At 35.0% G+C, this 12,005-nt stretch overlaps 2 protein-coding genes across 2 annotated transcripts in view; one reads left to right on the top strand and one right to left on the bottom strand.

The window, feature by feature from the left end:
* Positions 1 to 12,005, bottom strand: part of CENPP (centromere protein P) — a 158,321-nt gene that overhangs the window by 122,413 nt on the left and 23,903 nt on the right. The gene's annotated exons all lie outside the window — the stretch shown is intronic.
* OGN (osteoglycin) overlaps positions 2,708 to 12,005 on the top strand; it is a 12,164-nt gene continuing 2,866 nt past the window's right edge. The window contains exons 1-6 of the mRNA XM_009329268.1: positions 2,708 to 2,882; positions 3,519 to 3,771; positions 8,127 to 8,211; positions 10,165 to 10,323; positions 10,956 to 11,158; positions 11,741 to 11,836. Of these exons, the coding sequence (XP_009327543.1) occupies positions 3,604 to 3,771; positions 8,127 to 8,211; positions 10,165 to 10,323; positions 10,956 to 11,158; positions 11,741 to 11,836 (711 nt within the window). The 5' untranslated portion in view covers positions 2,708 to 2,882; positions 3,519 to 3,603. The remainder of the gene's footprint in view (positions 2,883 to 3,518; positions 3,772 to 8,126; positions 8,212 to 10,164; positions 10,324 to 10,955; positions 11,159 to 11,740; positions 11,837 to 12,005) is intronic.

Raw genomic sequence — 12,005 nt, 5'->3', positions numbered from 1 at the left:
TTACCAACGTTCAAATTTAATCCAAGATTCCACTTCAACACAATTAGTAAACTAACCATTTAAAATGCCTAACATTTCAGGTGAAAGTATCTTGTGGGCAAAGTCAGTCAGTGAAAACGAGATATCGTGGGTTAAAAAAAAGGCACACCTGACAAATCAGAAAGCATACCATAAACACATTATCAAGGCCCTCTTCAAAATCTGGAGCTCAATTAGTTAACAACAGAGCTTGTTTAGGTTTTCAGAAAAGAAACCACCTTCTAAGTACAAGAAACGGGTACCTATATATCAAACTTCTAAGCACTAACAATGCCTAGAAAGCACTCTGCTTGCCAGGTGAATACTTCCTGTTAGCTTCCCTATTGCCAATGCATATGAACCACACTTTTCATTTCAGATGATTTGGATATTGTGGTTGTTTCAAGTCATTTTGAACAAGAATAAAGTAGCACTGTTGCCAAAAGAAGCAATACTATCCCTCCTTGTTTGCAGCTACCTGTGCCATCCCCTTCCTTGTGCCGATATGAGCATCTGTTAGGTGTTCAGATAAAAATAGGGGGGGGTTGAAATTATTTGTTACTACTTTTTTTCCTCCTAGTACAAGGGATGACAAGCAGACGAAACACGGGACAGGACTACTACTTTATTTGGCACCGAGAGTTTAAAGTGACAGTAAAACTATACTGTAAGGTAAACCTTGATGACATCACGCCAAAGTAATTACTTAACATATCACTCTTCAATGTATTTGTAAGTGTTCATGACTTTCTTATAAGTGCTTGGAGAACACCAGTGAGTACACACATTACACAATGTTTTTGTGGTAAGCATACCACTGAAATCTTGTGACCCTGATGAACACAGACTTTTGACAATGTTTTCTGCAGAAGCTGTTACTAAAGTCTTCGAACATTACAGAGTCTCTTCTCTTGCAGATCAAAGCAAGTAAGAGCTTTCTTGCATGAAGACTTCCTAAATTTTCAAGACCTCATTTACCTAGTAATTTTCCCTCATTTTTAAAAACTGTCATGAAAATGCTAAGCTATTCCCAAGATGTACATAAATCTAGGATTTCAGTACTTAAAAAATAAATTCTCATAAGAATATAACAAATACATTTAATATTTTGTATCAAGCTTTCAGCTTCAATACTTAATACTTTTCCCTGAGAACATTTTTTCTTTGATTACATTCAAGCATTGGAAAAACTTGGATGTCCCAGAGCCAGATGAAATCTTAACATGGATGTTTGGCGGGGGGGGGATATGGCAGCTGGAAAGAGGTAAGTACAAAGCAAGGCTGCTGTCATTATTTCTGAAACATGCACGAAACCATGAGGGATGGTAAGATGGTATTGACACTGCAACTTTTCTGTCCCTTCCTCAGCAAATCCACCCCTTCTATCACACACACTACTTCTGACTGAAAGTTCCTACGTACTGCAGCAGAAAACACCTTAACAACCTAGCCACTTCAAAACTTTTGTTGTTCTTATTATTGCAGCAGAATAGCAACCAGTGTGATTCAGAGTCCAAGTTCCATTATTACTGAGCCTCTTCCCTTTACATTTCAGGTATATACTTAACAGCAAAATCATTATCCTAGAGGAAGCTCCAAGTCCAAACTATGACATTGTTTAATTGCATGAGCTAAACGAAAAACATTTTTATAAAAGCCTGATGAGTTCAGAAAGTGGTAGCTGATTATAAACTGGAAAAAAGTTTAGACAGCAAATGGCTGTAGCCACTCTACAATTTGCCAATTTACTACAGACATCTGGTTTCTAAACAAGGCAGCACTTACAAGAAAACTTAACCAAATAGGTCCACTGTTTATCCCCAACATTACTCTAGCTGACAGTGCTATCTAAAAAAAGTAATGAAAATGAAAGAGAAATGTAAATCTGAATATATTCCCAATAGATTTTATCGCTACATACTTTTTAAAGACTCAAAAAAGCTACTTTGTAAACTTTAAAGTTGGTCATCTGGCTCCCATTTGTACTGACTGCCAAAAATACATAATAAGGAAAAGTATGGGGGAGGAAGAAATGCATTAGAAATCCAGAAAAGTGCTGCTTGTAGTTCAGATGAAAATTCTATACCTGGACAGTGTTTACTTAGCTATCTATAGAACTGACACAGAACTTTGCTCAAAACAAGTATTTATTGTGAAACCAATTTTTCAATAAATTGCCTAACAAACCATTCAACGAAGCACTTAAACATGAATTACTTGTCTGAAAATCTCAACACACACAATTCTAAAAGTATTTTTTGTTTCCAGAACTCTTCATACTGAAACGTTTCCATTTCATACTTAGGTGAAACTTCTCTAAACATATACAACTCATAATGAAACATTTTATTACTCATAAAATGTGACTAATATGGTATACGTATGTTTTGGCTCTACCTCTGTCTCAGTCAGAAAGCAGCTGCTTTGTCTCTTAGCTAAACCGTTAAACAAAATGGATAACACATGCCTTGTTATAAACCTCTAGTTTGCACAATTAATATTTGATTTACAGAAAAAGCCTTAGCAATTATAAAGAGTAAATCACCACAAAGCAGAACGCTACCATTTTAACAAGTAACATCAAAAGAAGGATGAGCTAGACAGACTTCACATTTACAAACGTTATTCAAAGTACAACCCTCCTGCTCCAGGATATTACCTCTTACCCCAGGGAAAGAATGCTGGCAAAGCATTTTTTACCCCATGGAAAGCACTTTTAAGACTGTCAAACTTTGAAAGAGTATTCATTTCAACAATTTGTATTTCATAACTTTACTCTTTTATTAATCCACTTTAGGTCAACATATAGATAAGGATATCTGGTTTTATGACAATCACAGAAGAACTTTGAATCTGCTAAAACGGTAGGTGGACTTTTTTTCCTAAAAGTATATTAACCTAAAGCTTAAATAAAACACAATTACAGCAAACAGGAAAAAATGCTGTGTAAAGATTTGTTTTAAAAATTATTGCGTATTTAAAATGTTCTAAAGATTATGTTTGTAGCCTCCTCCCCCTGCCTGGAGAAGTGTACAACCTGTAAAAATTCAGGGGGTGTTAAATTATCTTCTCCTGTTTACTTTCAAATGTAAAGACAAAGACAATGAGAGATTATTGTTATAGAGCATTTAGGTCTGAAAATCATTATTTTGACAACTGAGAAAAATGCATTTGAACCTCTCTCGTTTTAATTAGTTCAGCTACATACATGCCAAATGTTTCATAAAATGCTTTACAAAATCCTCTTGCTATTAACAAAAATAACATGCTAGGAAACAAGCAAATGCAATTAAGATAATATTTTCCTTATTAGTTGGAAAATGTTGCTTATTATTTCCCAGTTTCCTTTCACATTAAGAACAGGTTTTATAATGCTAGAGTCTAATTAAAGGATATCAAGAGTTAAAAGTTTTTCCACGTTCCTTATGCGTTAGAAACCCCTGCCAACTAGTCCTCTAGGCTTTAAATATTGTTTTGACGGATTGCATTTTCATTTCCAGTCACAAAGAAAGTATTCTCCATAGTCAACACACGAGCAGATCTCCACCAGCTCAGTGAAAGCCAGATACATTGTTCCGTGCAAGAATGAAGACTTTGCAGACTACTTTTTTTTTGTTTGTGTTTGTACCTTTGGCAAATTCAGCACCACCTATACAGCAAGAATCACTCCAGTTTTATGAGTATGATACAGATGTTACCATGGGAAGCCTGATCCAACAAGATTATGAAATGCAATCCAAGGATATAAGAAAGGTATTTTATTTATATTATCAGTTTAATATTTTTAACTGCTAAGCATTGTTATGTATGCAAGTTTGTATGCATGTTTGCATGTTACATGTAAACATGTATGCAAGTTTTATGGAAAAGTCTGGAAATAATAGCAAAACATACAATGGTTTCAGACATAGGGAAAGCCACAAATTAAAACCACAAAAATACTACCCTTGCTACAGTTTGAGAAACCCATAAAAGACAGGCTTTCACAAGTAAGACTAAAGCATCATTTTTAACTCTGCTGTAGTTATGTGCCTACTGTTGTAAGAGTTTCAAGAATGGGATATACTAGCACAACAGTTTGAGTAACATTGTATTAACACAGTAAGTTTGTTTAAAAACAAGGAGGGTGATTTTATTTAGGATTTTTTTTTTATACCAAAGTAATACTTGAAACAGTACTTTTTATTGGACATAACCTGCCAGCATAAACCACAGTTTCTCTTTTGACTTACCAAGCTATCAAGTTTTTTGCCTTGGTTTTTCAGGGGTGGGTGGTTTGGTTTTTTTGCAACTCAACAGTTTAGCAGTCCTGAACTACTATGGAACGTCCAGTCCTGCGGTAGTCACCTACATTATTAACACTTTGAGAGTCTTAAAGGTAGCAATAAAGACTATATACCTCATGACACTCGCCAGCACCCCCAAACGGTCAATTCCGAACTTTTTTTGCTATGTGCCACATACGTGCCTTTTAATTTAAACACTTAAGCAGAGGACACAAAACCAGAAGAGAGTTAAATGAAGTGCAACAGCCTCAGCTGACAGGGACAGTTAAAAACCTCATACCTCTGCTCAGACTGCCTCGGACAGGACCTCTCTCTCATCAAGAGAATGAGATACAACATTGATCAGGCAGACGGAAGAAAAATTAACAATGAATGCCCCAAGACTAGTTGCCAAGGAAAATACCACATATCCAAACAAAGCGGTAACAACCAAGTATTAATAAATTCAAGGAAGTTTTCATTAATAGTAACTGTACTTGTTACAATAACTTAGTCTGATAAACAAGAAAAAAGATGACAGCAAAAGATAATTAATGTAAGTAAAAAATTGCAGCACATATATAGAAAAACCACTTCTGTATACCTTTTTAATATTTTCTCAATTCTACTTAAATTATAACTTTCCACTGTTAGACTAAAAACAGCAGCTACATATTTATATTAAAAAAAAAGTCTAAGGTATTTTTAAATCTGACATCTGCCACAGTGATGAAGTAACATGTTTCATAAACCTATGAAAAAGAGACCATTTAAATGACTCTTAACTAATAGGTGGCTATCCACTCACAACTAAGTTTTTAAAAAAATACTAAAAATGTTAACTTTAACTAGTTAGGCACAGTATCAGATGACATTCATTACTAAAATCGTTCTAATAAGAATACGCTACTGTTTCAGTAAAAAGAACAACAAGGAGTATACCTACAAGGAAATGGTGCCAACAGATGTGCCACAGACTAATCAAAGTCCGTACTGGCAGTGCTATAAACTAGAGGTCTTCTGAAGGCCAACAGTTCTGCTTAGGATAATTCTAGGAATGCAGTCGGTCATTATTTCCATCAGGTCAGTTCTCCAATTACATGTTTTCATTGCAAAATAATAAATTAGTTCCTTATGTGCAACAAATACATCTATACAAGTTCCAGTGTTCCCAATTTAAATCATGGGATGTGCAAACAAATCTTCTATTCATTTCTTGCACAAATTCTAGCTCCCAGAATATTTCGAGTGTTAGCCATAACCGAAATACATGCCAACAACTTCCTCAAACATGCCCAGTCAGAAATCTATCTTGCATGACAAATTTAACTCCTTACTGTGTGCTTCAACACACAGTTAGAAAAAAGAATTTTAGTGAAAACATCAGAAGAAATCTATTTGTGTTAGTGATCAACCAAATGAAGTGAACCTTAGTCTACTACTAAGGAAAAGGTCAGCCAAGCAAAAATTATTACAATGATTATTATTTGAAACCACAGCTACCCATCTCGAATAAAAATATTAGAAGTTTAAAAAGATGAAATCTTAATTTCCACAACAGAACAGAACCATCCAGTTCGACACCGTCTCATATCCGGACTAATTCATTCCATTGAATATAAGCTATCAGCTTTATAGACCTTTGTGTGTTATAAAGATGAATGTTATTGTGGTTTTGTATGAGCAATTCATGTCTGTGGAGTAAAGTGCAAGAGGCAGGTGGAATTTAAGTATGTAAGTAGGCCAATATTCCTTCAGTGCATTCCCTACATAGGCAGGTAATGAACTTTCTGTGGTTATAATCCAAACAATCTTCTGCACTGATATTCCACGCTAGGAATTTTTATAGCTGACCAGGAAATACTTCTAATATATTGGTTATTTATACTACTTTTTTTTTTTTTTTTTTTTGGGGGGGGGGTGGTGGAATCTGTTGTTTGATGTTGTGGATTTAACAGTATTCTGCAAATAATTCATTTTATTTTTTGCTGACATTTCCCACCTGCAGAAATTAGTTGTACACTGTATTCTGCAAAGAACTCACATGCATACCTTTTCATAGATCACACCTCCAGTAGGATACTGTACTAGAAATCTACACCTGGTACAGATATGCTATGTCAGCAAACATGTTCTTCATACAAGCATATTAAGAAAGTCCTTTATGAGCCAAACACACTACAACAATAGAAGTGCAGTTGTTCTATTATAAGTCCATCTATGCAGAAGTGTCTATTGGCATGGATACCTCAGTTAAGGACCATGTCTTCACATGCCTAATCAACATATCTATGCAAGCTAAACATTTTTGCAGAAACCTTCTGTTAAGATTTGCTGCTTGTTTGAGTCTAACTGTTCAGCTCACACCCCCCAGCTTCTCTACACCCAACACTGCAAAAGCTCTTACCCTACACAGAAGTTTCACACTACAACTGCTAAACTGTTGCTAGCATTCTAACTTGGGTATAAAAGCCTTACTAGAACAAACCAACCTATCCCAAACTTTACACAAAAACAACAGGCAAAAAAGAGCCATAGCCTGAATAGACAGATGCAGGGAAGAGTCAAGGGATGGATGATTCACAGGCTAAAAAAGGGTCAAAATGACAGAGGCTGGCCAAGATATTTGTTTCTCAGGCTTTATGTCAAGCTTGAGGGTTTTATTTTGCAGAATACAAGAATTCCCCACAGTAAAATATATGCAAGCAACAAATACTAAATAAAACAAAGTTAGTATCAAAAGTAACTTTCACATTGCTCTAGTAGATAAACTATCTACATGCCTGAATGGGGAAGAATTTAAAAAAATAATTTAAAAAAATTGGTTCACTTGTGAGCACTCACAGTGCACAAGAAGCTCTCTTCAACAAGGGATCGTACTCCTGCCAGGGCCTGATCCTTAAGCACATTTAAAGAAAAACATCTTCTGCACCTGACAATATACTTTTCCCCATGTGTTTTCAATAGCAACGCAGACCAAAAAGCCTATTGTCTTACTCTGTCCTACAACTATTCCCCATCAAAAAAGACAACGAATGATGCTAGCCAAGCACAATTGCCACAGTCAACCTAAAAATCCCCTTAATACATGCAAGTCATAGTATAACCCACTGTATGCATACCATAATTCTAGAAATAGCATGTAATTCTGTAAAATTCCTATGGTATTCAGTGAAAACCTGACTACCATTTCCCGCATCACAAAAGGCCCTTTCTGTTAGCAGCCCAGGTATTAAACAGACTTAAGTGCAGTTAATGGAAATGAATTGCTAAATTTCAGCCAGTACTTGAAAGAAACATGTTTATAAACTAAGTTGTCCTGCAATTGAAAAGATGCAATGACTACCTCAACAGGGAATTCTGAATAAGTTTAAACACAAGGAAATGTTATTTTACTGAGATTATTTGGGTAAAACAAAAAAATACAACTAACATTCACAAGAATTCTACCAAATTTTGCATGATGTGCAAAATCTATCTTCAGAACTCCAGGTTTTTGTAGACACCCATTGCTTACATATTCCTTCCCACCATATAGTCTATACTTTCTCTCTATTTTTATTTTGTGTCTACTGTTCTTTCCTAAAGAACTTTAGTTTTCTGAAGAACACTAGCAGCACCATCTTTCCTTCTTGCCTTTCAAAGTGAAGAGCTCATCTACAAAAGGGATAATATATCACATTAGTCATCCAGCATATAAGAATATTTTAAAAATTAAATGTCATAAGGAGGTATGTTGTAGGAAGCTCATTTTTTAAAGTCCTGCTATTTCAGATCCTTGTAATACTCTGGGTTTTTGTTTGCTGTTTGTTTTTTAAAATAACGTTTGCTCTCAACACAAAGGATGGAACAAATGTTTCTCTCGACACTTCCTTAAGACTGCAAGGGGATGACAGCGAACGCGATGTACCACCAACAAAGGATACAAGTAAGTTAATTGATACGAATACTGTAACATTTAAGCTCTCCAAAAGAACATATTTTAATATGAAAATTTAATATACAAAGGATGACAAGGGATATAGAATTTATCTTTTCATTTACAAATATCTTTCATATCTCCTGTGGAAAGTCTTCTAACTTCTGATGGAGAAGGCAGAAAAAGTTTAAAGGATCCTCAGGTAAACTCCGAATACACAAAGCACAGCTTATAAGAATCTCTACAGACTAACCCAGTCGCATTTGCTGTAGAGATGCACCCAAGTTAAATAAGTTAGACAAGACAACCAATAAAAAACAAAATACACACCCCAATAAGTTCCACAGTTTAACCACGTAATGATGAAATATAATGTGCTTAAATTACTCAAACAGATTTCTTCGAAGAACTGGCTATTCTCACAGTTGATGATCTCACATCTGATGATCAGGGAGGTCAATGGTTAAAATACATCAGGAACATTCTTCACTAGCCTAAGTTTCCTACAGGCTCTGAGGTGTATTGTCCAGATTTCTCCTAACCACAATGATTTCTAAATGTGAAAGGAACAATGTGTCTGCCAAACAGAGCACTGAAAAAAAGACACACATTTCGGGTGTATCTGTGATCTAAACTGCCAAAAATAACTGATGATTCAGCAAGACCACTGGAGTGTCAATCTCCACCAAAGTTTTAATCAAGGTTAGTTGTTGCCAAATAGCATCTGTCAACAAGCCCCCATCAAAAGCGGAACAGATCTAGAACACCAGAAGCTCCTAGTCAAAGACAAGCATAAAAACTGTTGCCTTTTAAATAGCGACAACATTGTTTCACAATCATTTTCCATTTCCTACACTCTAGCAGATGACAAACAAGACACTAAATCAAAAAAGGCAAATGGGGCAGAACTCTGAAGTCTAACAAATGGTAATATTCACAAAGCTAAAGCTCAAAATCTCAATTCCATTCTCTGCAGTACTTCTGTAAGAAAAAAAAAAAAAATTTTTATTTCTGTTATACTTACTGGGTTGGTTTCCCAGTATTGACTGGCTACTTCTATAACTCTTTACTGCTTGCGGAAGATCCTATTTTGCTACGTAGCGATAACAAACTACCTAGCAGTATGACACTACTCTCTGTACTACAGACAGACCAAGTTGGAAGCTAACCAAAAATCTCAATACAGAAAACACAGTAGATCAGATAGCAGTGGTGACGAAACTGGACTGAAAGCCATATTCGTTAGATGTATTTTAATATTGCTGTCATACGGGATTAATGCAAAGCAGAAATTACTAATACTCTAACTAATGTCCATGAGGAACAGGAAAAGCCATAATAGGCTCAAACTGCATTTAAAAAAGATACAGAGTTTCTCTCACTACTTAAAATAACAGCTATGAAAAAACCCCTGTTAAAAAACGGGAACAGATTGCCTGAAGTAATTATACAATCATAATTGCTGGTGTTTTTATAAAAAGGATTAGACAAAATAGTAGCTAGGAGTAACACAGAGTATACGCAACCCTGCCAGAAATGTTCCAATGCAAGTACAGTGTCAAATGCGTGCATTGCCAGATGTTTCTCCTGCGTGGATTTCTCTTTTCAAAAGAATGGTTCTAAACATGACATCTAACATGGCCACAGAGTTGCAGTTGTCAACTTCACAATACTCTAAGTCAATTAAAGAGTGAAAATGAATTAAGATCAATTAATAGCATTTCAAGACATGCCCAGATAAGAACAGAAAATATACACTGGGAAATTATGCACAATAAAAAGAATACAAAACAAAAAAGTTCAGAATATTAAATATTTTCAGAACTTGATGTGAATAGAATTTTTAAAAAAATCCAATGATGGGAAATCTTAAAAGATACTAGAGAAAATTCTATTTTGAATATTCAAGCTTAAGTTAGTTGAATAACTTCTAACTGTCTACTCAAAATAATTTGCTTTCAGATTTACCTACTTGTCTGCTCTGTGTGTGTTTAAGCGGATCAGTGTACTGCGAGGAAATAGACATCGAAGCTGTACCCCCACTGCCAAAGGAAACAGCGTATCTTTATGCACGATTTAACAAAATAAAAAGGATAGCAGTCTCAGATTTTGCTGACATTAGTAAGTAATGTTCAAACTTTAATTTCCATTTACCTGATAGTATATTTGAAGTTGTTGTCCCTTAATAGTATGCCAAGATTACCAAAATAAGATACATTTTATACTTTGCTAGATTTCATTATGTGTATTACTTTTTAATTGAATGTTTGTATTAGAACAGGAACTGTGAAGGCAATATGGAAACCCATTTTGGCCCATGTATCCATCTTAGTATTCCCACACAATCAGAGAAAGAGCAGTTTGCTAAAAATAAAATTTAACTCTGCATCCCAGCCAGTCTTAAATGACCAGGTATTATTTTCCCTTCAAATGCTCCAGGGACATCTCTCCCAGCTATCTCACTCTACAACACAACAAGTTCTATGAATATCTGAAATCATGCTGTCTCTAAAAAAAAAAAAAAAAAGGAAGGATCCAAAGTATTTTCCTTTTTTTTTTTTTTTTTTAAATTTAAGACCATGAGGAAAGCCAAATGTGGATTTTTATCCATATTTTAGTAGTATTTACATTTGCAGATCACACTCAGGATGGTGCAGCCAACAGTGTAACATTTAACATATACAACCATACACGTTTCACATGCCATGTAATTATAAATTCAATATTTAGATTTTCATCTCTTTTGTGTAAAGCTACCTTGAGAAGAATTGATTTTAGTGGAAATAGGATAGAAGAAATAGAAGATGGAGCCTTTTCAAAGCTTCTGCTATTGGAAGAACTTTCTCTTGCTGAAAATCGACTTCTAAAACTTCCTGTTCTACCTCCCAAATTAACAACATTTAATGCAAACCAGAATAGAATCAAGAGCAGAGGAATCAAAGCAAATGCTTTCAAGGTAAGTAAGAGACAATAATTTAGGTAACCAAAGCAAATAAAATTAGTAACCAGACTATCCAGTATACCACCAAATGAATTTTTCTATATTTTTGTAATCTAAGAAACAAACTACAATGAAGACGCTTTCCAGCTTTTGTTTTCTTTTTAAGGCACTTTGGAATAATAGACCTTTGTGCACGCATTCTCTCATGTCGTTCATATAAAAAAAAAATTTCTACAAAATATCTTACCCAATTCCTTTCTCTCTTACACGCAAAGAAAAACTCAATTCAAAAATTGATGGCTCAAATACAGTTCTGAGGACCACATAAATACTAATAAACAAGGATATAGCTTTATAGCGGCCTCAAGTTTTATAACCAATAAGCCGACACTGAAATTTCCAAAACATAGGCCTGTCTACGAGTTTCTTGATACAACAGAAATCAACATTCACAGCAAAAGAATGTTTCATGTTAGATCACTTGACAGGCTTTCTATGTGATCAGAAAAAAAAATACTGATGTCTTGTAACAGGCACAAGTTACTTAACCTCAAGTAAGTAATATCAGCATTAATAATCTCCCTTTCTTTCTGTTAGAAGCTGACAAATTTGGCCTACCTCTACTTAGGACATAACGCACTGGAATCTGTTCCCCTTAACTTACCAGAAAGTCTGCGTATTCTTCACCTTCAGGTACTTTTTGAAGTATTTCCTTAACGTTCTATTACAAATAGCCTCATTAGTTACACACTTCAAACCAAACCCACTGTCTTTTAAAACAGTTCACACTGCAGTTGTGCTACAGTTGTCTAATGGTCCTCCAAATAAAACAATTTACCTCTACTCTGTGTGGCCACAACCA

The sequence above is a fragment of the Pygoscelis adeliae genome, unplaced genomic scaffold, assembly GCF_000699105.1.
Source record: "Pygoscelis adeliae isolate BGI_AS28 unplaced genomic scaffold, ASM69910v1 Scaffold277, whole genome shotgun sequence".
Lineage (NCBI taxonomy): Eukaryota > Metazoa > Chordata > Aves > Sphenisciformes > Spheniscidae > Pygoscelis > Pygoscelis adeliae.
This window is presented reverse-complemented; position numbering and strand designations above follow the sequence as displayed.